The 26,815-nt window shown below is 38.6% G+C and overlaps 1 protein-coding gene across 1 annotated transcript in view; it reads left to right on the top strand.

The window, feature by feature from the left end:
- The window catches only part of Dtn (detonator), a 77,321-nt gene that overhangs the window by 43,038 nt on the left and 7,468 nt on the right, over positions 1 to 26,815 (top strand). Inside the window, 9 exon segments of the mRNA XM_021333914.3 lie at positions 11,654 to 12,485; positions 15,559 to 15,705; positions 17,066 to 17,333; positions 22,382 to 22,525; positions 22,910 to 23,084; positions 23,449 to 23,597; positions 24,202 to 24,397; positions 25,988 to 26,160; positions 26,481 to 26,649. Coding sequence (XP_021189589.2) covers positions 11,654 to 12,485; positions 15,559 to 15,705; positions 17,066 to 17,333; positions 22,382 to 22,525; positions 22,910 to 23,084; positions 23,449 to 23,597; positions 24,202 to 24,397; positions 25,988 to 26,160; positions 26,481 to 26,649 — 2,253 coding nt within the window.

The following is a 26,815-nucleotide window of genomic DNA, read 5'->3' as shown; positions in this document are numbered from 1 at the left end:
CAGCTTTATGAAGTCAATAAAAAGCTTATCCGTTATAGTTTAAAGCACGCCATTTGTTTCGCTCAGTTAGTCAATTTAGCATCGACAAGCGAAATAAGTAGCATAAATTAGAGGGTTTGACATGCGAGGGAGATAACAAATCCGCACACATTATCGCGTCTAATATATACCGTCATGTGTGTTACGCCGAATTTCTGGGTTTAAATAAATCGCTCGCAATCGTTGAGTTCACTCTTCGTCTCAACGAGCGAACAAATTAATTGAATGTAATCGTGTGTGTTACTCGTGAACACTGCGTGCTTTAAAACGTAAATTATCTACTAAGGCGCTGTGAATGCCTTTCATTCAGTGTTCTTGCTCGTTTGTAGCTTGATTTACTCATTAATTTTCTTGTTATACGGATAAGAGGTTTCGTGTTAAATATTTATCATACCTAGATTGGAACATTTATTTCAACATTACAACACATTTATAATGTAGCCTTATTGTTTGATACATTTCAAAGTCTTTTAGAAGACTTTCTTTTCAAAGTACAAAGCGGTATTTCTCTGAAAATTGCGCTGGCTTTTAATTAAATTAACAAGGATTATAATTTACAACGTTTTTTGTTTAATTTAATTAAAAGCGACCAAATACCTGTAATATCAGATATGATATTAAAGTAGCAGGGGTGCCTTGTAGGCAGTCTGGCGATGGCTGATTACACGGCGATAGTGTTCGCGTTACGTGACATTACACGATTTTGGAATCATGGGATTCCCATCGAGAAGGGTGCAGTCATTCGTGTTTCTATGGCCAGACACACCTCACCCCTTGTTACACTGTAACAACACGACTGCACTTAATTATGCATACAATTACACCGAAATTTATTACGAGTGAATCAGCCAACTGCAACCGCTTATGTATTTTTAATAACAACACATTTTTTTACTTAAGATAAATGATGCGTGTCACAATTCTAAAACAATTGGTCGATTGTTATGCGTCCACATTTAAATTAAGAGTCAATGGATCGTCGAACAAAATGCCTATTACATCCAATTGAACTAATAAGTGAGGTGCGATCAATCAATATGTTGTCTTCCTATATTTTGTTTCACAATACATCTAAACACGAGTGTTGCTTCGTTCATAAGCGAATAACGAAGAGAATATCGTTAGACGTGAAACGTAAAACCTTTTACGAGTATAGGTAGCTTTCGGCGCGCGACAGCACACAAAAATTGGGAACGCCAGAACAAGTTTCGCGCGGTAGAAATACGGCCGTGTAACAAAGAAGTTACCTCTGGAAACAAAACACGGAGGGTATGAAGAGACTCATGTAGTGACAATAACTGTGAAAGCAAAGAGAGTGCACCACCGTCTTGCCTTTGTGTCGCCCAACCTCATGCACTTTAGCTTCGCTACTAATGTATCAATCTTCCTGATGGACAACATAACTTCATGCCTGCATTACTAGATGACAGAGGTGTGTGTTAGCACCTTATCTCTCTAAAGATTTTCGAGTCCCATAATTCGCGTGAAACACTAGATCGCCTTGGCAAGATAAACTCCAACTTCAACTACGACTTCACCATCTGCAATTTCTAAATTAACCTAGTCTTGGTACCTGCTCTTCTTGAGAGATGTTTCCTTTGCTCCTTTTGCTTCAATTTTAAACAACTTTATATTGTTCAGAACGGGTTGTCTAAGGATAAAAGTTTATTACTTGTCTGTTACCGAAGTTTTGTGAAATCAATTTGCTTTTATTTGATACAATAACAGCACGTTTGTAGCTTCCAATAATAAACGAATCTATCAGCAATTTGATTCTGTGCGGTTTTTGGATTTGTAAAAATCTTTTCGACACTGAATTTTCACACAAATGTAGTGTCGTAACGAGGTGAAAGGGATTCTCAGAGGATTTTCACTGTTGTTAAATCCGTAGAATTTACACAAAACTCACGTTTGCTGCTGCGCGGCTGTTAGCGCTTGTTAAAATATTTCGCTTTATTTCCATAATACTATTTCTACTGCGCTGTTGATGTAACACATTCATTTTATGGAACGTGTATTTTACGAACACTAAATTTGAGAACTAAGAGTCCATAAGTTACATTACACAACTGTTCCCAAGCATTCAAAAATGCAAATCATTGTCGATAGTCGATAGCCAATAGATCTATGTAATAAAATAATCATGAATAATCGGGTTCTTCCTAAGCCACTTGTCTCGTTGTAGTGTGGCCCGGGCCTGCATATAGTGAGTGACGCTTCCCTGCTGCGTCGGCGGCGCTCGCGCAGCGGGAGGGCGCGTTACTTACTGCAATTGGTCACGATTACAATTTCACTGACCGAATAAACCCTAATTTAAAATAATATAGATGATTTTTTTATGTAACGCGCGTGTCGTTTCTGTCAAATGAAACGACAGTAAAACGCTTGTTCATTTCATCTACTCACTGAACAACGGTGTTGCTCAACCATCATAAAATATGTATCAAAAGAATGCGCCCCATACATTTGTTGGTTCTGAACGAAACAGTTATTCCATGGGTCGAAGTAGTTTATCACAGTTCGTAGTAATTTTGTAAGCTGATATCGTATCTGGCAACATAGTTGTTTCTACTTGTGCTGAACACAGCAATAACCCAATTTCCGATAAACGGTTTAGTTTATAAAGTTTACATGTTGTTGGCGCCTCGTAAATTCCAAGTATGGGGAGAACGTTACTATGAAAATTATTAGGAAACCATCTTTGAAGCTTTACAGCATCTATGGGTGAGTCCATACCCTAGTCTTACAACAATTTTTAAACAGTATGTTTTAAGCAATAAGTTTATCCAACAACAAACTGGAAACAACAATCGTGCAATTATTGCTATCAATTTCGATCATCTCTTGAGAAATATGAACTATCTTTTACGGTAGAAATACTGGTAGACATTGCTTTATATGTGGTAGGTTAGGTAGGCACTTTCTACACTACGCTAGCAATGCTATTACATACAAACCTATGTAAGGCAAGGCTTTAGGTTTTCAGGCCAAACTGATACCTAGTTGGCGCCAAAACAAAGCCAAGCAAAGTTAAACGATTGCCATACTCTCGAAATTCGGAATACCTTGGTCAGCAGTAGCCGAAGTTAAATTGGTTCGCCAGGACACTGGCAGAATTAAGTTATTACCTGTGCCCGCGCCCAGTTTGCACAGTTCACGTTGTTTCTCTCAGACTGGCATACACTGCCCGCCAAGCTTGCGGACAAATTGGCAATTTTAGGCCACAGCATGTTCCTTTGAGTTAATTTACTTTATAACTGAAAATTTTGGACTTCGTTATGGAGACAGTTGCGCGTTAGTTTACAAGTGAATTGAATACTTTAAGAAGTAATTCCCGCAATATTTATTTAAATTCGTTACGAAAAAAACATTAACAAAGAAACTTCCTTTTGACCCCAAATTGCCCGAGTGACAATTTGTTAGATAAAATTCAAATATTGTTAATAAAAAAATTCAAACAAAATGTTGACAAATGAGGGATGCGCATACAAAGATCAAGGGTCCCTCCCTTTATTTGCATTTAGATGAGCGCGACAAGTTATTGTGGAGTGCGGCGGGAGGCGGCCGCGCGGCCTCGGCTCCACCGAGCCTGCCTCACCCCGCGACTAATTACCGACACTAACAGTAAACCTATGTAATTGCCAATTAAACTCAAAGGAGTAAACCCCTAATGCAGATAGGTAACGACATAACATCTACCGGTGTAAAAGCATTTGCGCAATCTCACTAATCCCGTTGAATGTTTTATGAGACTAATCTTATCGATAATTGAATAAATATACATGTAAATAGCTTGTAGAATGCAACTATGCAGCCAACTTTACAAGCTATTAAGCCCATTTGCCTAATGCCAGTTCAATATATTCGGTTGAATAAATAAGTTCCTACTTATTGCTGCAATAATGTCGTGAGGTATGTAGGTAATGAAGAGAGAAACTCTTCCGAGTGTTTATCAAACAAAACAGCTGATGTAGCACATCATATCCAAAGTCAAACAGGTGGTTAGTAGTAAATTTTTGTCATCATACATCGGATAAGGGCGTTAGGCGATGACAAGTGTCTTCACGCGGCGCCGCTAAACCCGACCGCGGCGCGAGCGTAGGTTGGCCAATATGGAAAATATTAGAAGTACCTAAATGTAACTATAATTCATTCCTCCTCATATTAAATTCTTCTACAGCAGAATTGCGAAATATTTATGTCGGTAAAACTTTCCCTAAAAATGGTCTTGAGAAAATAAATAAATCATTGTTACCTACAAGTACGGTCATTACACACAGGCCTACGCAAGTTGCTCACAATGATTAGGAAAAGTGCACAGTGCCATCCGGTCCCACGGGTAGTTGCGACGAGAGCAATTGTAAACAAGGCAAGAATTTGCGGGGGCGATCCATCTCCAGCAAAGCATCCAAGATTAGTTGTTCCTTAGCAATAACCTGTGAAATGGTTCCTGTTACTAATTGACCTTAATCCATTCTTCGGCAAGTACCAACGAAGGATTATCCCGTATTACACGTAGGTTGCCTGATGAATACATTTGGGTAAATTGAATTATTAACGACAATTTCTATGAATAAATCTGTAATATGATGTGATAATGTTGGCAAGGTTACAGAGAATATCAATAAAGTAAATGTAATAGAGAGAGGTTATCAAGATAAGACGAAGAGCAACTTATTTATTTTATGAATGAATTTATCGAATTGGGTTACTTAACATTGGTATGAATGACACTATTAAAAACTACAATGTTTGGTGTTTACCATTTAAAGAGGCTCTCTTCATATATACTTACAATATACAAGACGACTCGAGCTTTGCCAAAAACACTTAATGTAAGAACACTTGTGTAAAAGTCTGTGTATATGTAGAATCAAATAAGATATGAAAATATCAGGCTTAATTTCCCTGGTGGATGTTGCACAAACAACAGTTTTTATACTGGCAGCCGCTCTTGAATTATGTAGTGAGGCGTAAATTATCTCGAAGGAACATATTGCGCGTAGGAGCTTCATAGAAGCACACTTGAGGTCGAGTGCACAAGAGGTTGACGTCCCTAGAACGTCTCGTCGAGTGGCATGACGTGTATCGCGGTTACAGTTATACATGCGGAAGGGGTTATTAAAAATAAATAACAATACTCTTACAGTCACGAGTGGTTCAGCACAAGAGGACAACGCTTCGAACGAATGACGTCATTACGAACTCATAACCCGACGAACTAAATATGTTTTGCCATCAATATTGGAGGATGGATGACTGACCCCACCGTTATTGGTTTGCGCACATAACGATATTCGCTAAAACTGTTTAGGTATTCCAAACACTGTTTCCAGCTAGTGAACATGGGAAAATATTTGTTTATAGTTAAACCAGATGCAAAATATAACAGATTTCAATGTTGATAATGAGTCATGAAACATTTACACGTAATTTGGGTTCATTGATACTGTAGATTATTTTGATAGCTTAAATTAAAACCCGAAGTGCAATTATAGCTATTCGCGTACACATAAAAACCAAAAGATGTGTTCGAGTTAACTAAGGCATATTAAAATTTGAATTCGTATCCAGGACGACAAAGTAGAAAGCTCTCCAAGACGTCGAAACAAGAATAATGCCGTGCGTAACTGTTCAGCTATTCGTTGATCACAGATATTAGTATTATGGCTGTAGTTGATATACTCACATTCCACAAGGAAGTCTATTTTAGACATTGTTAAATCACCATTCGTCCCGTTTCGTGAGTCAGGCGTAACATGTTCTGAGAAACTGTCGCCAGTAATACGTTATACGGTGTCGTCGACAAGTCGCGCATTCCTGTTTACATTGCATGTCTCTCATGCACATTTTTCGTACACTAAGTTTCTAGAATTCCGTACAATATTATTTTTGTTTCTTTGCTCTGGTGATAAATTATTTGGGTACTTTATCTAATAAAGGCTAAGAAGTCATTCCAACTTGCAAAGTGTCATTTGTACAAGTCTTAACTTCTAACTTAGTAAATACTTCTGAAGCTTCGATGCTCACAAAAGTTGTACTTCAAACTAGTTCTACGCGAAAAAACTTGGTCCGCTTCCACGAAGCTACAGTGTCAATCCATCAACTGACTCTTGCGAATCAATACTCTTGTACAAGTGTGTTACATAAAAAGGAATACAGTGTAGTGACAAGTCTGTTGTCGTAAAACCACGGGCATAAGGGTTGGTGCTCATGAATGCGCGTTCTCGCAAGGCCCACAAGCCTTTCAAATCCGATGTCGAGTTATTGATGGCACGTAATGACACTCGTTCTGAATACATCCGTTACCGAATCTGGAATATACCTGCTCATATCGAACGCGGAAAAATGTCTTTGTTTTCAATATCTATCGAGTTCACTTCCTTGGTTGGAAGAAGGTATCGTGTTCTAGTTTGTGTTTTTCTTTGCGCAGTGCAAATGTTTGTCAATTATCTTTTGTGTGCTTTGTGGTATGTTAGTGTTGTGTAGAAGTGGCGGATTGTATATTTAGATCGAACAAATTCGGTCGGTGCTGATACTCAGGGTACGGAATCGGAACTGCAGAGGTGGTTAGGATTTTCATCCATTTTCAATCTGAAACTTCTAAAATATTTTTGTCAAAGAGTGGCAGAAATAGTTGTAGAGAAGTATATGTGTAAATAAATAAGCTCCGAAAAATGCTTTTGTTATTGAAATGCAACAATATCTGATACCAAAACCAACAAGAAACCTCGTCAGCTTTCCAACCACAACGTGTCGTTGGCTTGATTGTATTTGATACCCGTACAACAGATTGAATTCAGTGCCATATATACGTATGCACGTAGAGGCTGTAACTGTGATACGTACTGCGGATTCACTGTGAAATTGAAAAAGGCAAACAATTTATTTAGCAGGCCACCCTTCCTCGTCCGCTGAGGGTACCCCATTATTTTTTACGCCGCCTCCTTTCACCTCAATTTTTCCCAGTTTATTGTCGTTTTATACAAATTTTAGGAGCTATTCGATTCGGTTTTGGTTAACGAGTATTTATTTTATGATGGGATCTAACCAAAATATATCCCCGGATCGCGGTTAATTTTTTACAACTTGCTGAACGCAAAATATTTCTTCCGTGTTTTAACATGACGCCATTGCATAATAAGGTTACGCAAAATTTTAAAAAATATTTTTTGCACATTTTTCGGCATGGAACCGTTTTTCTTTCGCTTTCGATATTCATATAAAACCTCTATTTTTCCTTAACCGCGGAGAAAGGAGAACAGTAAGTAAATCAACAGTAACGATCCCTCGGAGCCAAGAACTCCGTATCCAATAATATATAGGATCGGCAGATTGCAGTGGTGACAAGGTGGTAATCCATCTCCGAGCACCATTATTAACCAACCCATTTCCTTCGGTTCACATTTACGACTTCAACTGAAGATAAGCAGTTGATACGTTTTTCGTACTTAGGCGTTTATTTTTTTTTCACTGTCAACATGATGTCAACCCTAATGAGCACTAATATTCTTGTAATGGTGGGATAATTGCAAGAAAAATATTCTTCAATTTTTGATCTCATCTTGGGATGCTTTGCTGTCCTATTTCACAGATAGATGAATTCGCATGCATCCGCACAAAATTTCAGTAGAATCAATAAAAAACTCACGTTAGTAAACACGACTAGTGCTAGCTAATCAACTTCCAATCTATGCGTCAACAACCTGTGTTTGGACATACCTACATACATTTGCATCGGGACTAGATCTAACTCATATTTTTTGCACTGAAATAAAAAATCCCATAAAAAGTGTTCACGTTTCTATGCTGACAGAATCATTTTTGTTATGAAATAGTCTTGTAAGGAGGATAATACCAACACATTTTCTCGAACATAAATAATTTGTTATGCAGAAAGAGTCACGTTACTTATTGTGTTCATCGGAGCAGCGGAGAGGAAAATATGGATGGACCTATAATCTGCTATTGACGTGCATGTATTGGCTCCTCTTCTTTTACGTGGATAGGAAATCTAATTTACCGTGCGCCTTTGTAGTTGCTTACTTGCTGTCCAGACGTTACTGTGATGCTCTTATTGCATATAATACAGCAATTACAGACGATCCAGTGCATTGCTTTGCCAGTTCTGCATATGAATGGACTGATGGACATTGATTTGTGTATAATGAACGCTATTGTGTGCGAATGCCCAGAGTAGAAGCTGTACTATGTAGGTAATGGAATAATTGCAACAAGGCACACGCTGAATACGTTCTACTCATCAAGATTAACTTGGATGGAGAAATATGTTTTTATATGACAAAGGAGATTAGCTTTGGTAATAAAACTAATTAAATAAATACTCAGTTTAAACATTAGTTTAGTCCCTGACGTGCAATAATATAGCGTCTTAATTAAAACTGCGTTGAAAAAGTTAAAATAAAACTCACCGAGTATTTTTAAAAGAGCCGTTTTAGATTGTTTGTTTAGGATTCGTATTTGAGTTATGAAAGCTATCAAATGTTCGGGTTATTAGGTACACGTTGCTTTCACCCTTCTCAATTAAATTGAGATATTCAAAACAATGAATGTTTTACGTATTTTCTTGATTAATGTTTACTTTCAAAATGCCAACATTATTATAACTCAATATTTTTCCAGTCCTTTATTTTCCCACGTAAAATTGCTTACCATTCATTACATTGCGAACACAATTGATGTTTTTCCAACGATCCCGCACGTCGTCGGACTAAGCAGCGCTTAAAATATTCCGGAACCACGAAAAACCTATGACGTCAAGTACCCTTTATCCCAACGGCTTAGCTGGATAAGAGCTACGAGGGTAAAACCCAGTTGACTTTTTAACGAGACAAGCTCGCGTGTTTAATAAATCATTTAACTGAAAATGGCGAGATATACGGCGTTTATGTAAAAGCAGCGGTTTCGTTCACGTCAAAGAGCTGTCCATTGGCAACACGGCATGACAAATGTACAAATATTTACCGTTAATGGAGTCCAACACATTACCGCGTCCGCGTTCGCTTTATTACCCTTCATTGTAGCTTTATCTAGCATGCTCGTATCGCAACGAATATCTATCCTACATTCGCACCAGTGTTGGGTTAATTTTGAAAATGTACGGGTAGGTCTATTAATAACGAAACTCAAAGTTGTTGTTGGATGGTTATGGTTCCATTAACGCGATGTGCGGATATCCCAACAACATATTTTAGATGCGTAATTAGTATGATGATGAAGTTTTAGCTTTAGGTTTCCATACTGTATTTATATTGGTGTAATTATGCAAAGATTACATTAAGAGCTTTACAAGTCTCTCTTCATAAAACAGTTTATACGCTAGGTATTTACGAGGAAAACGCGTAGAATAATAATAATTAGTTATTTAATCAATGTTACATACATCACTTTGAACTTTTTTAACTTTTCTAAGTACAAGCTTTTCATATGTTACCGGACAGAAAAAGAAAGTGTAAATACAAATGTAGGTGGTCTACGAGGTCGGGAAAATCTCTTAAATATATTGTTGTTGGAATATAAGTAATGTAGAAAATAACCGAGAAATAATAAATAGGCACTTACTAAAATTATCGGATCGTCTTGAAAGCTCTATAAGAAACCAGTAACAGTAAGTTGACTTTGCCAAATAATACTAAGGTCGAAGAATGATAAGAAAATGGGTAGTGCCTACCCAAATAGGTAGTTTTTCGAGCCCGAAGGCTAGACGAAATCGTTCTGAAATACTGTCCAACCCCTTTTTTGGCAACTTTATCAAAGCATAGACTACGTCAGACGATTGAATGAGGTACAGAAAATGATAAAAAGAAATATTAAGGTATTCGCTCGCCCGCGGGTATTTTTTCCTATCTACGTCTACGGTCGGGGTAGTGGTAGTTACAATAAAAATAAGAGCTGAATATTTTGGGGAATTATGTATATTGTATGAATATGTATATAAAATGGGAGTTATTGGAAGGTCAGCGTGATAAAGACGGCTGGGAGGGGGTAGTGGGCACGCGTGGGCCATATCTAAGGATTTAGTTCTGTGGCAGTTATTACACCCGCTACGTGTCCCCGCGTCACCCCTCCCCCCCTCCACCCCGTCCCCCGCCTTCGCTGCCCACAATCGAGGGTGCGATCGGAAAACGCGATATCAATTCGCGAAACTTCTCTTTTTGTAGCGACGCGACGGCGTCAGGGGGAAAATTAAAATGTGTGGAAACGAGTACGAACAATAACGTTTATTAAAAATGGTGATTGATAGTAAACCGTAAACCTGTACAAGTTTGAAGAGAAGTTGCATTACAGCTTTTTACGATTAAGTCATGAATATTCAATGGTGTGTCCGGATCATTGATAGCAGCTTAGGAATGCAAAAATCAATATGACTTTGCATAATGGGCGCCCATTACGTTCCTAGCATCCAACCTTGGCAATTAGCACTCACTTTAAATTCCCAAAGAAGGCAATAAAGTTAAAAAAATACCTCGTACGCGACCAGAGGTAATGTTACATTTCTCAACGATGTTGAAACTTGAAAGCTGTGCGAATTTTTCTTTGTCCTAAGAGCGTCACGTGCTAAAGCTTTTTATTATCCTAACTCGCCTTGCTAGGGATATGGCGTATTCGTGGAATTGCCAGCCGTTTCCTTGCAAATGAAGCAATAGCTTCCGCTCACAGGAAATTTCATGGCAACCAATTAATACGTCTGCTGTTGTTACTGTATTCCGATTGCCTCAAGCTGTGGCTTTCAGTGGGGATTAAGACGATTTTAATCAACAGTGACTTTCGTTTGTATTAATTATTTAATGATTTTCGTTAACTCTTAAGAGTTTGAGGTTTATTCGCAAAAGATCTACAATGAAAATCTTAGCACGTACTTACCTACTTCGTCGAAATTCTATTGTAACCACGAAAGAAAAACACAAACTTAGTAGGTAACACAATCTAACCAAATAACTCAATTATAAACGTAACAAAATATTTTATAAGGGAAACGCTAAGAATCATAAATAGGGAGCGTAATGAATTCCGCGAAGAGCGCCGTAAGAGGAACGTGACACAAATCCTGGCGCAATATAAACGAGACGAGTGCCGCGGCCGTGCAGCCCGCGTGACGCGCCGATACCATCCCTCACAGAAACAACACCAGCCACTCTCCCGCCCTTTTACCTAATCTCCTCCATATTCCTCGCTTACATATAAAATGTTTCTGTTATTACCCTAATATAACATTTTACGTACACTGGCATAACCATCTCCCAGGTACGAAGAATGTTACTTTAAAATTAAACGAATATTATAACCATCGCTTCCAGAAATATATTGTACCTAATGCAAATGCTTACGGAACAATTTTGGTATCATTGTGTTAATGCGATAATCTCCATACTATTATATTGACGTGTTTGTAAACATAAAGCTATCGCAAATGACGTCGCGCTGCAGGACAGAATGCGGTTGGCACGGAGCCAATGTTGTGCTTCAACGCCCTTTTATCTCTCGTCAAAATACCAAAAATAAAACACTTATTTAACATTTTACACGTGTTACGCATTCCTAAATCAATAAGAAAGTTTTTATTACAGTTAAAAATAGTTTTCTTTCTTTTCAGGGACGGTGCTTGGCGTCGAAGTGCATTTTGAAAATAAGGATAGCGGGTTTTTTCTAAAACACACGGCGAGATGGAGCGGGTCGGGTCCACCACCCGAGCCCATGGGCACGGCCTTGCCCGGAGCCCTGTTGTCACTCGACCGCTTCACAGTATTACAAGGCTCAGCACCAGCATCGGTCAGGGCCACTTACGGACCTTTTTCCACTAAACAAACGGTCCCAGCACGATATGCAGTGCCCGACCCTTTGGAACCTCCAAGGAGAAATGCATCATTAATGGAATTACAAGATGCTACTGCGCACAGACTGGATGTGTCCGCACACCTGGTTTTTCGGGAGCTTCCACGTGATGCTCCAGTACTACGTGTGCTCTTCCACACCGGTGGTGAGGGTGGTGCGAGACGTGCCGCAACCCGACCGCGTCGGGTGTGTATAACGTTACACGCTAGTTATGGATCGCGAACACTAACTGCAACTTGTGGCCCTGAAGGCGAAGAGGGAGCTTGTCTTGCTGAGTTGACAGTACCAGCTGCGTGGTGGCCTGCGGATGGAAAGGGCAAGCGACCGCCAAGGACGGTGCGGTTGGCGTATAGTGCAGCTGAAGCTGGTAGTGGAGAAACAGCTGAAGGCGCCTGTGGTCGAGTGTCTGTGCAACCCGCATGGCCTCTGGGTTCCGTCACGTTGGCAGGAGCTCGTGCAGGATACAGAGAAGCACGAGCTGGTGATGCAGCTCTTCTCCTACCTCGAGCACCGTTGTATCCTCACTCGCGACTGCATCTACCCTTCGTAGTGCGTCGTGACACGAGCCACACCATTTCTCATGTTGTTATCAGGTAAGTCAATACCGCAAACTTTTACTAATTATTTTAAACTTTCATCAACATAGTTGTCTATGGTTTTCACCGTTATCTTAGGCCACCCAAGTAGTATCAGGCTTTCTGTGAGTCTGACAAAGCAGTAAGTAAACCCACACCAGGAGAAAATCTGTCACCGCGCGAGCCACTTCATGTTAACGACGAAACAACTTACGCATCTCTGTGTTATGTGACGCTGACTAATATTTATTGGTATTCCGCCCAACTATACTGGTATACTGGTTTATTACTCGTCAACCGGGATCTTCTATTTTGCGTGGGAAGTAATAACTTGAATAATTCATTCCTGTTTGACTTTAATGTTTGTTCTCATAAAGAAAGTAAACAAAAATGTTAAGTTGCCACAAATTAAAATCTATTGTTCTGAGTGTTGTAACTTTTGGCAAGTTTTGAGTGGCAAGCCACCGCCGTCGCCGGGTGCGGACGGATGAGGTGCCAACAAAACAAGTTCACATGTACGCTGAAGCACCCAAAAGCCGCATCTCAGCTTTACTGCAAACTGTCGACCTCAATGTGCCAATTAAAAGTTTTTCAGTTATTCTAGTTTTTAACTGAATAACGACTCCTCAAATCACCTCGTTTATTTCACACAATTTATTGCTCTTGGAGATCAAATTTATTCTTCAAATAATTCTTGAGCGCGTTCTAGACGACCGCAGATATATGAGTAGTTAGGCAAGAGATGACATTTTCATTGTGAGCATTACATTATGTGCTGAATTAAATAGGTCTTTCTCAACTTAATGTGCGTCGTCTTACAATTTTATGATTGCTTTGTTTCATATTCTCGAAAGTTGGGCCATTTGCTTAGATTACTAAAAGCTCTTTGTAAAAATTGATACTGAAAGAAAATGTAATATTCAAATGACATGTTTTAAACATATTTACTACAAATTGAAATTGATGTCTGTTATTTAAATTACCCGAAGGCTGTCAGAATCAAAATTGATACTCATATTAATTTCGCCAACTTTTGAAATAATGTATAATGCTGAATGCATGTTTACCTATTCATTTAACATGCAAAGAACTTTATAGACATGTATAAGTTTTATGTATTTTTTTCAAATAGCAAGTAGAACTGTTGCTTATAAAGAAAGCAGTTTATCTGTCGTTAAGTAGCAAACGATCATAATTCTTCCTTAAATCAGAAAGCTCTTCGTGCAATTTTCTCCAACGCTCTGCTCTAATACTGAGTTACTGCATTCTAGTAGCTGCTATCCTATTCCTCCTAACTATAATATACCACCACTGCACTAAACCTTCGGAACACGGAAATTCGTAGAACACTGCGCAAATATTGATATATGGGCAGATAGTTATAACAAATGCAGCTAAAGTCAACCATGAATTTTGAAATCCTTTTCAACATCGCCAATACAATTTGTAGTCGAAATTATAGTTTGGAAGCCACAACGGTATTATTTATGACCTAAGTGCAGTTTGGATAGAATTGTTTAGGAAGCATACAATATCGTTTGATATGTTTCTATGAATTGGGCAGTTAATTAGGCGTTGGTGTCACGGCAAAATTATTTTACAGAAAGTAAATAGGCCCGTGAACAGGCACATCATTAAACTGTTATTGGCACAAATCACTCTTTCAGAACTTAGGAAGCATGCAATATCGTTGATATGTTTCTATGAATAGGGTATATTTAGAATAGGGTATTTGGCGTTGGTATCACATTACTGCAAAATTATTTGACATAAAGCAAATAGGGCCGTGAATAGGCACAATGTTAAACTGTTATTAGCAGAAACCACTCTTTCAGAATAGTCAATGATACTTTCAATGATAATTTTAAAGGAAAGTCAGGATGCACTATTTAGTATTAGAAATAGGTTCATACAATCCTGGCTCTGTGTAAGCTTCTAAAATGAACAGTAAAATCCTCAATGAACATTTGAAGTGTACAATTTCTAGCGATTCAGTGTAAAAAGGCCGTGATTGCGCGATTGTAGACTCGGCAGTGATTGTGTCCCGACGTGCACTACTAAAATCTTTGTATCTCGCCGTTTCAAGTGCCACACCAGAATCTAATGGAATCAATATCCTGTGGAGATCTCTAAAAGCCGCCAGAACCTATATTTCAAAAGAAATGATCGGATGTGTACAGTCCACGAAATATTTTTACATTGGAGTGTGTGAGCATCGAAGGTGTAATGTATTTATATCGGGCAGTTACAATGGTGCCATACATATTCCATATATCAGGTACCACCTGCTCCAAAACTTCATCGCGGATACGGGTATCTGTTTCTCCTTTTGAGTTACTACTAGTTACAAGCCCGGTCGCACCCGGGAATACTCGACTGCAACCAACTAAATGGAAATTTATGTCGCCTTCGGCTTAGCTATTAAAATAAATTTTACTATTCCAACAATAACGTGCGACAGTGACGTGTGTAGCTAACCGTTGCATTACGTGATTCACCATTGCTAATTGGAAAAGTAGTTTCGTAAGTTTGTTGTTGCCTACGTCTAAAGGTTGATTTGTAGCAAGTTTGAGACAAAAACTACTTCAGAAGTTTAACGCCAGGAATAAATTAACTTGAGGCAATGCAGGGAATCCTGTGTTCAGTCATAGCTTTGATCTTCTTCACTTTAACGATTCGTATTCTAAGAGACGCAATTGTGTCAGTGTACTTTAGAAGCGGAAGAAGTGCACATTGTGTGGTTATAAGCGGAAAGGAATAAAGGGAATGGGGACGAAAGATAATACAAACAATGATTGTTTAGTTATGAATTTATGCACGTTATTGTTTCAATGCTTCATATTGCCAATATTTAACAATGGCCTATCAATATTCATTACCTAATTCTAGATTGAACGTGAGTGATTGAAATTTATTAGTTTGAACATTTTACGAGTATCAAATTAATAAACACAATACCTACTGGTAGCTTGGTGTTTGGCTAGGTTTGATGCTACATTACTGTAAATACTATAAATAAGTACAATTAAAAAAAATCTTATAAATAAATCATAATGCAGATATGACATAACATAAACATTTTCTCCTCTAGAATGAAGGTGAAGTCAGGTCTTCGGTTGGTGAGTGTGACCGCAGCGAACTCCCGCTGGGCAGTCACTGCAGAAGTGAAGCCCCGAGCTGCCACCGTCACTGCCACGAGGCTGGAACAACCGCTGCGAGACGACGAGGCATCGGACACGTATGTACCGTACCCACTCTGATAGTTTCTATAATTGATCATTTCATTAAACGCTCCATTTGTTGCCTAAAAGGGTTATTGAGGTGAATGTGATCCGTAAACTAATCAGTAATTCCGTAATGCTATGAACATAATCGTTAAAGCTTACGACACTAAACAGATACTGAACTAATCTGTAAATGTACCTAATTCAGAAATTAGTCAACAAGAACATCATATTTATAAAGAACACGAAAATTCTCGCCAGTCTAAGCGGTAACAACGTTAAGCTAGATTAAGTCGATTAACCAAATTAGAAGTATCAGGACAAAGCTCCTTTCCACATCAACTTCCAGACCACTTTGGTGCAAAGTTTCCGGCGTACCGACGAAATTAACACTAACTGGTATTTTCCGTTAAAAGTACGGAAGCGCCATAATTGTCTCAACAATATTGTTGAATTAAACGATAAGATCGGAACAATAGCTTTGTTCAACAACTACTCTGAAATAATGAAAGAAATTGCAATAAAATTGAAAAGAGACATTCATTTTTGAAAATAAATCCTATAAAATGAAAATGCCATCTGCAATTCTACGTTTTCCCACTTGAGCGATAAAATGCTTTCGCAATCGGAGTGGTCGTCGATAAAGTAGATGCCTTCTAGCCGGTCAGCTGAGCGAGAGATTTCAAGAATTCATTCCATCTAAGCTTTACTCAACTTAGTGTTCAAGTTGTTTACGTTTGTATTGTGTGGAGGTCATATTGACCCTCATTAAACCAGTATTAAGATGTTCTAGACATACGTTAGGTACTCTAGGTATAGTCTAGGTCTTTTGTTGTCACGTAGGTAGTCAACCTTTGTATTGTTATGGGTTATTATGATTCATACACGTGTAATCGTTTCTGCCCTCCATTACCTCCATATGCATAAATAATAATAAACATCATAGTTAAACGAGTTTCGCACCAAAATGAAAATTTATTTTTATTCTACACGTTTTATAACAGAATGTTTCCATTTCTCATTTCTTCGGTGGGATTTGTTCATAATTTCGCCCACGACTACTTTGCATTTGCACAGCCATACATTTTGTCAGCGCTTTTCCGCTTAATGAAACTCGATGTCACTACTAACTTTTTATTGTTTAGATAATTTTGTGTTTCCCCTGCAAAATGTAACGCGACAACACCTGAACACCACACAAAGAGAGTATGAACTTTACGAGTAGACTACATAATACGACTATTGATTTATTATGACCCGGGTTATGCTCACCTTCAAGATGTTTGACCTCGATAAACAACCTTTAAGGTAATAAAAGCTTTTAGGCCCAGTCAGTTTATGAACTGAATATTGTAACTTAATTTTACGATATAGGGAATCTGAGGAGAGCAGTGGCGTCGGCGAGCCAGGATGGGAGGAGATCCTCACGTGGCTCGTAGAGGTCGGGGCCGAGGGCGAGGGAGACGGAGAGGGGTCGGAGGGGGAGTCAGGCCGCGGAACTGCCCGCATCAGCTGGTCAGCCAAAGTGTCTTCTGCGCCCACCACAACCTCCACCACTGAAGAACCGCCCCACGAACACAGAGTAAACACCAGACTGGATATTGAAAAAGATGACATCCAAGCCGTGCTGCCAATTTCTAAGGTAATAATTTTACGACCGGGACCTGTCCTGCGATTCTATAAAATTCGATCAACAACTCGCATTTCACTTCGATTCGTAATGTCATTTCATACTTTAGGGGAGGTAGGGGAGGGATGGGCACTTTTTCACATTTATTGCATAAAAAATTCAGATTTTACAGATAATCAACTTTTATTGTCATTTCTTATGTTTGGCTAGATAAAATCAAAGAGCTATCCTAAAATTACAATCAGTTTCAACATTACGAGATATTTAAACGGTTTCAATAAAACCGTCGACACGTCAAAATTTTGTTTAGTCTGACATGCTTTAGTTGGTACTTACGTAGTGTTTAAAGTTACTTTTTGCTTTTTATAGGGTTTATCGTTTATAACATTTTGTCATAATAATTGCGTACTTTTTTGGGTCGGGGGTTTTTTTAAATTTATAATTTTATTTTATTTCATGGTTTTTTAAAGGAGCTCCTTAATTTTTCCTTCTTTTTATGATGGGTTCGCTATATGCGATCTCAGCCAAAGGAAGCTGTTTAACAATCCTCATGACAAACTGGCTCTGGGAGAATTGCACAGATTGAGAAACAATAAAGATGGACCTTTGTTGATCCAGGGTTATATATCATTCTAGGGTTTCATCCGCCACATCCCATTTCCAGCATTAGGTTCTCGTCAATTAGAAACATGAAGAAAACTAGTCAAGACAAATTAAACGAGCCCAAACTCGATGGGTTTACTAAAAGGCAGTTCAGGGTTACGTCTCCTATCTTCGTGTCCTAACAGCAGACCAGCTCAGTGGTTCCAGAAGACATTAGTATTTCAAATTTTAGATCCCACATATGCTTGCAAGTAAACTGAGCGTGTAACATTCCTATCACACCTAACAAACGAGCTGATGACCTTGAAGACCTGAACCGATTTCCACCAAACATAGCTAAGAACACTCCCGAATGACATTCCTTTTAAACAAAAAAAACCGCATTACAATCGGATCATCCGTTTGGGAGCTACGATGCCACATACACACACACACACACACAGACACGTCAAACTTATAACACCCCGTCGTTTTGCGTCGGGGTTAAAAAGAATGGTTTGCGACGGGAAATTCTTAAAGATTTAATATAACGAGCAATACAAGAGGTATCAAAAGGTTAAAAATAAAATTAACAGCTGATAAATATGGAGTCCCTAGATCAAGTTGGCAACGGTACCTGAAACAAGATTCTATAAAGGATTTTTAGCGCAGATTTATAACCTCACAAATTTTCACTGAAGAAGAAGAACAAAAATTTACAAATTATACATTACATGGTATGTCCAAGCCTCCCTACCATAGGGAGCATTGGACACTTTTGACTTAGTTTATAAAAAAAAAATCGGTAAAAAAACTTAACTAAAACGGTTTTATCTTATGTGCACTGAAAACTAGAAAATAAAAAATAGTTACTTACCTGTCAACCTACGGTGGTCCCGGTCATATTAGACTAAAATAAAAACGTGGGGCCCATAAACTATTGCTGTAGTACCTCTTCTAGAGGTATAATAGGTGTGGATTGCATCGACTTACTATAATCGTAACTGGAGATTTTGACAATCAATCATTAATAATAGAAAATACACATACCTTTCATTAGTTTTCTCTTTATAACGATCCGAAACCGCAACAAAATATTTAAGTACTTTTACGAGTGTTTGTTCTTGACAACTCACAGAAATGACAGAAAGTCTATGGATGAACACCGTTACCAGTCGGTAACGTAAACTACCCAATAAAAAAAAACTATGATCAAATCAGAATAAAAGGACCCCCCTTTTATTCTGATTTCATCATGTCTCCCAACTGCCCATCTCTCCCTACCTCCCTATAGATAGACAGATTTTGGCAGATCTGTCAAAATCTCGACTTTAATTTAGTTCAACTTGTCAACACGCTCGATAGTGAAGCGCTAGTGTAGTTTGACAATGTCAATCACGAAACTTTAAGGTAGAATTCCGTGGGTCGCGATTGTCGCAGCCGCGCGCGACAAAAGTCAACCTATGAAAATGTATGGCACCGCTGCCGAGGGCCGCGACAGTCGCGCGCGGACGACGAATTTCGTGAGCCGCTCGCGGCCGTACGCTTCTCAACATGGTCTAGCGCTTAATAACATCTATAGAATTTTAGTAAAACCAGAATTAAATTGTTGACAATGCCGCGAGCAGCTTACGAAATTCGTCGGCCGCGCGCGACTGTCACGGGCCTCGGCAACGGTGCCATACATTTTCATAGGTTGACTATTGTCGCGTCCACGGAATTCCACCTTTAGATCGAAGTCGAAGTGAGAGTGATGTCGAAGTGAGTTGTGATATTTTATAGAATCGACATGCTGTTAGCCGTAGTCATATTGTCTTCGCTATTTTACATAAAATTAATTCAAACAGAATTTATAGCGCGTTGAAGACATTTATAGGAATATTCAAGGCTTGCTCTTGATTAAAATTTTATCAACCTTTGGCGAAAGTATAACATGTTGAAGGAAGATTGATGTTCTTATAAACTGTCTACCTACCAATTTACTACGATTAACGGATGCTAACACCTCTACAATTCTATCTTACTTTCCATTTAACATATCTGTATTATAAATGCGAATAGTGATTACAATCACAGACACCCACTCGATTATTCGACTATTATAGAGACAGGTGCTCGAAATCAACAATTTATTGAGACATCGATTGTAGCGATAAATTAACTGAAAGGTATTTTCTTAGTAATTAATGGAACGAAGGGCGCCTCTTTTATTACTGTAAACGATATCTTTATTGGGTTGCAAAGGTTTTTATGAGAGAGGCACGTAGCGGACGACTGTTTGTGACCTGAACAGTCAAATATACTACGCAGTAATTATTTTTGAGTTTATAAACACCAATGAGCTTTCATACGAAATATATAGTTACAGAAATATTTCTTCGAAATAATATTTAATTTCTGAAACATTATTAAGTCTGTTATGGCCGTGATTATTCGAAATAGCTGAGATTAACTTTTAATGGTACACTCTTAGTATGAATGAAGTGGTGTAATGGGAGCTTTATCGCGAGCTAATGGAGGCTATGGTGGGTCGTAGCCGCCTACCGCGCCCACTGTCCGTCGCAACTCACACGCGCTTTATTCGCCTTCCTCATATTTCAAATAACTGTTTACCATTCACTTACAAAATTATGTGAATTATTCATCGATTGCTATTCTTCCGTCTCATAATCATAACTTTGAATTGATATTACATAAAATAAATCTTTATTATCAATACAGTCCCAAAAAAAACTTTCTCAGTTACAAAAGACGCGATTTATTAAGTATACCTAATATTATTTAACGATAATCGTTCTATTCTTTGCGAAATGATTTTACGGCCATTAGTCTGTCGCAATATGAATTTAAGGATCAACGAAATCTTTTAACATTTAAATTACATCTAACTTCAAGAATACGATCCACCTTTATTATCTTTTGGAGCAATTTGGCTTTTTTCCATTTCTTGTAACACGAATTCGACGTTAATTTAATTTGGAACGTTCTATTAAATCAGGGAGTCGGGTTGTGGCACTCGTAGGGCAGACAAACACATTGTTCGGGCGCCCGTATAATTTTCATACGTCAGCAACGTGTGCGGTCCCAGCGGTGCGGCTTTAAATGAAGTTACAGAATAATATTTATAAAGCAATTAGTTTATCTCAATATTAGCGTGGAGCCATTAACTCGGGCCGCGGGCGCTTGGAGCTGGAGTGGGCCTCTTCATATCTGCTCACTGACGGATGAACGCTCGCTCCTTGTCTGCCGCCCAACTAGATGATTAAAGCAATTAAATTACGACGTGAGTGATCGAGTGTTTTGTATGTGAGACCACACTATTGTAGCCGGCGATTAATAGACAGCAGCCAATTATTCAGAGACTCAATTACCTTGTGTCTAGTGTCACCTATAAAACCTGTATTCAACTGCTTAGAGGCAAACACGGTTAGTAAATAAAGGACAGTAACCTTACTACTTGATTAGCTCTTTAGGTCACGTTATTTATTACCTAAAGCTATCTATGAATGGAGATAAGAGTGCTTAATCCATCGTCAAATTAATTACTAATGTTCAGGGCGGGCTTTCCATCGTACTCTTTAACGATCTCCAGGTTCAGATTTACAAGTGTTAATCAACTGATTAGGTACCTACTTTCAGTAATGGATTTTTTATCACCATTACTTTTATACATTTACGTATTTTTATTTGATTCTTTTTCTCTCGCCTGTCTTTACGATAACGAGCAGCCAGTATTTTTTAATACTCATATAAATAACTAGCTACCTGCGTTCTATGATGATGAAATGTGATAGTTATAAGCGCTGTTGTGAGGTCATAATATGGAGCCCGTATACTATATGGGCCAATATGAAATGCCTTAAAATGGGTACTCTGTTCTGTTATAAAACTAAACATTTCCCGGGTCCACGATTCTGTGTTTATATGGCTCAAGTTATTTGCAGTTGAAAACATGCAAATAACATAAAACAGGGTAGGGCATAAACCCGGAACTGCGGAAGAAAGGGTGTCATGTATCAAAAGCAGAGATTTAGTTACATTAAACAAATGCCGAGTCAATTTTGTATGCTTGGAACAACACGGTTCCTAAGGTGGTGTATTTTGATATGACGTCTTGCATGGGGCGTTAGACTGTTATTGTTATTGTGACGGAATTAAAGCCTTAAAGCAAAATTGATTATTTCAAATACTTATACCTAGGTAATATACAAAGGTTGTTATGAAGACTCAGGTTAGTTGCACGGTTTTAAAAAGTTGGTCTCGTGGACCAACCGGATGATTGACCAATGGAAGAACTGGCAATATACTCCATGTACACCCTTTATCTATCTTAGTTCATTCAAAAACCAATCATTATATATTTTTCTGTGATGTAGGTAACAGTATTCTTCTTCCTGTATGTATGTATTCGGCAAGTCACGTAAAATAATAGGACACTAAGGCTGTTTCCAGTTGTTTAACAGGCTCCTTTCTTTTAGAACTGGGAGGTGCTGAACACCGCAGTACTGACGGGTCGTCAGGTGTCTCAAGCCATGAAGGTGCTGATCGTCTCACAAGCTGGTCAGGTCGCTGATGTCACGCTACAGAGCTCCTGCCATTCCGAGGATGAGAGCGTATTAAAGGTATGAAAACAAAATACTTAAATATAAGGAAAAATATTATAATTAGTTTCCAAGGATTCTTTTTTATCATTACTTTTAATATGTTCTAGAAAACGATATTTGAAAAGCGATCTAATAAACACGGTTCAAAGGCCTCAATTAGGTCTTCTTAAGTTTTATCTTTCCATCAATTTGTTTTGGACTAACACGATAGCCTGGAGGCTAGAGCCTATCAAAACACGACGCTATTAAATTCCTCGAAAAACAATCCATCTAAAACAACATCATCTATATACAAGTACCTGTCCTGTAGCCTACCTTTATCACGAAATTTTTTATCGAAAAAACTTCATAGTTGGGTCAACCCTATATCTCAATTACTAAATCATTCTACATCGTACCCAGGTATCATCATCATGCAGTTCAGTGTACGTCGACGGTTCAGAAATCCGGGGCTCTTCAAACGCGTCAGTCATTGTCAAGTACGGCACTTACACTGGCCTAGCTCGGTTCACCGTCTGGATGCCCGAATACCCTCTAGAGATCGACGTCGATGACAACCGGCTGTCACAAATCAAAGGTAAACATCGTTTGTGGGCGGTTATTGTGTCTGCTTGCTATTGTTATTTTGCACTTGTTCGATTGATTGTTAGCGTTTATTGAACAGGCTTGCATAATGCTTTTCACCTTGAAATGTGAAAACTTGAGACCGTCTGCGGCATTGATAACTGAAAGCTGAGATTGATCTGTCTACAAATATTTTGGAAAAAAGGCTAAAAGTACTTAAGGCTAGGGTTTTATGCCTGTATTGAAAACCAAATAAAAACGTGACTAAAAGTTAAAGCCTTTTGACAAAGCCTTTAACGTACTTAATTCTTATTCAAATATTACGTATAGCTTACACGTTATTCTTATTTATTCATTATAATGAATGTTTGATTTAGGTTGGAAAGTCCCCGATGACGCGAACACGAAGGACCGGGCGAAGCGGTCACTGTCGGCGAGGGGTTGGGGCGGCGCCAGGCCAGACAATACCAACTCGCTGTCTGAACAGCGCTCGTGTCGGCTGCGGTACCAACAGAGTAATGTTGAGGTAAGGGTCCTTTAATTATAGGTTAACCATCTTTTTTTTGCGTCTAAAGTAACCCTTCAATATTTTGGCAAGTACTTCAATGCAGTAATTTGATAGAAGTTCTCTAACTGATAGACACCTCGTTCTGTTTTTCAATGTAGAATCTGGGTCGCTTAAAAATGTCACCAGACTCAAGAATTCTACGAGCCACTGCTGGTTTTTGTTCGTGTTATGTAGGTCGGAATTTAATAAAGGTGAATGCCTGAAAAGCTATAAACTGCTAGTTAACGTTGACAAGTAACAGTGTGCCTACAATTTGCCTTTTGTAGCCATACAATACTGCAATTCATTTTACAAGTAGGCAAATAGCAGGTAAATGGCAACCCTTTTTTAATTGACAATAATAATTACCGTGCTACAAATGAAGTGGGTAGCTAATAGCAAGCAAGGACTTAATAGCAACAACGCCAACGCTTCAAATTCAGGTACCAAAAGTAACAGTTAATAGCAGTGAGTTCGCAATCACGCTAATTGGCGGAGTTACCGTGGGTGGACCTTTTATATTGAAAAGGTTGCCCATTTGCGTGACATTTGAGGAGTATAAATGTTGATTTTCCTTGTGTAGGTGTATGCACGTTTCTTGGCGAAGGACCACGATTCTGGTCGCGTGTCGTACTTCGTGTCTCGTCGTACGTGGTTGAAGGTCACGGAGCTCGTGCTGACGCGGGTGTCCGACCCTCGGATCGCGTCGCTGCGAGGCCGGGTGCTACAAGGACGCAGTACCGGCCGCACTGAAGTGCAAGTGCTGTCGCCTATTACTGGTAATTTATTTTTATTTTCTTGTATTTTTTTTCTGTGAAGGTAGCTAATATAAAAGCTCTAGAAGAAAAAAGAGTCCCTAGGTACTTACGGTTGAGGTTTTTTATGCCTCGTTAAAGTTTTTTTATTATCTTATCAATTACTTAACTGAGAAATAGGGTGGTTAGATAGAATTGCACGCAAACACGCTCATCTAGTTCCGAGTCTCAAATTAAAATTATTGACAATAGGTAATAGGGTTTTGGTGACGATAGCACATCACTGCCCCTTGCTTAATCACGGTATTCCTCAAGGCAGTATTTTCAGCCCAACTCTTTCTGCTAAGCAGGTAAAGAATAAATAAAGAAGAAATCATTTCGTGCTCAGCTGACATCCTATTTATAGCCACTCTATTAAGATAAGTTTTAATTAAGACTTACTAGCATAATTAACGAACGGATAATGTCAGGTCTGTTGTTGTGATATTCTTAGCGAGAGAAATGCGTCAGAGATCACGCCTTACGTTAATGGATACATCCCGACGATAACCTTTAGAAAAATGTTTGATAACAATTCATTAACAAAGGCCTGTAATACTCATTTAGCGTATTCTTGCGCCTAGATAGATATTATTTTAGTTCTTGAAACTATAATTTATAACTAAAGAGGGACTTTAACAGTGGAGTAAATATTCTAAAGTTGATAATGACATCCGAATAGTACTACAAAAGAATCCGCGTGGTAGTCGATGCAATCGAACCAACCTACAACAAAATAGGTACCTACATATTATTAAGTATAGGAAAATAACGAGGATTATAATGACTAATTAATCGGTAAGCAAGAACCTTAACATTAACGTTACAGAGGTAATAACAGCTAGATATGATTACTTATCCGTTCGCCTGAGCTGTCGTAAGGGATTGTTAAGCTTCCTAGTTATTACAGTAATATTCTTTTTCTATTTTCTAAGAGTAGCTAGAGTAAAAGGAAAAGGATGTTATATCCTCGGCATCGAAGCTTATATGCCACACACATACCTACTTAGGTGCTTATTGTATCTTAGTGTCATATTGTAAACGTAGTTTTGTTAAAGTAAGGAATAGAGTAAGGAATATAATTTATAAGGTTCTATGCAGACAAGGGCTCGTAACTAGACTGGACGCATTTGATCTAACTTCATCTTATCGTGTCTATCTCCAATTGGAGCTTCCTAACATCATCGTGACTACTGAATTCTAGAATTATCCTCCGTCGGCAATTCGCCCGAAAACTGTCAGATTTAAAACTTATCGGTCTAGGCGAGATAAGAATCCGCTGAGTTAAAGTAACTTCTGAATAGCCTTTCTAAGCGGTTTAACTTAGACATCTGACGGATTTATTTACAGATAAATAGCCCTATAAATTGAAATAGTTAGAGCTGTTTATAGACTTAGACATTTATATTTACTAAAGCGAGTAAATGTCAATATGTATTTTAGTTTATCGTTAGAAAGTCGGCGAGGCGTTAAGAACTCGACTTAATTTAGTTTTATTTTAGAGACTTAGGTAGCTGAGAATAAAGATGGAACAGATACTTGAAACAAAAATATTTACATAATTTAATTTCTCAGGACGAGTGATCGGTCTCCGAGAAGTGCGCGTGGGTAACGACAAGGTCTCAATCTCGAGGCTACTCGTGCGCGTCATCTCAGGACTTCAACTGAACATATCGCCTGACACGGCCATCGAGAACGGATATGTGTCCGAAACCACAGTCACTAGGCGACTTACAGCACAATATCAGGTTTGTTGAAGAAGTTAATTAACATGTAGGAATCTTAGGATAAAATACGGGTACCAGGATCCATCACATTATTTACATGTTCTAAGGAATTTTACAATAAAATCAATGTGTAGGTGTTAGGGTCCTGTACACTCATTGGCAATCTAGCTGCATAGCGAGATTGCAGCAGTTCAAATATTTGAGGAAGTTTATGCGAGCCTTGCACAGGTATACACCGTCTTAAGGTCCTGTACCACCTTCTTAGTTTACCTTATCCCCGTAGAAACTTACGTGTTCTATAGATCCAAAATGAAATTACAAATATTTCCTCCAAATTCCAGGAAGGCTTATTGGACATTGACTTGGAGTTTTCGGACGGCAGTCACACGGCGTTGCGTGATGTGGCAGTCTCAGACTATTACCTGGTCGTGGAGAGTCTCGACCCTGAAGTCGTGGCGTTCGCCCCAATGTACGCGTCTCGACATCCTCGAGTTATTGCTGTTGGCGAAGGTATGTTGAAGACTTTTTTTAAATTTTTGCTTTTAAAAAGTCTCTATCTGCTGTATTGGAAGTCATCTAGTTAATGGTTCCAACTGCTGTCTCACATTTCTCAAGTATCAACAACTAGGACCAAGTCTATATGATCCATATTTTTAACAACAAACCTATCCTAATT

Source organism: Helicoverpa armigera, chromosome 9 (assembly GCF_030705265.1).
Source record: "Helicoverpa armigera isolate CAAS_96S chromosome 9, ASM3070526v1, whole genome shotgun sequence".
Classification (NCBI taxonomy): Eukaryota; Metazoa; Arthropoda; class Insecta; order Lepidoptera; family Noctuidae; genus Helicoverpa; species Helicoverpa armigera.
The sequence above is the reverse complement of the archived record's forward strand: the minus strand, read 5'-3'. Positions and strand labels throughout refer to the sequence as shown.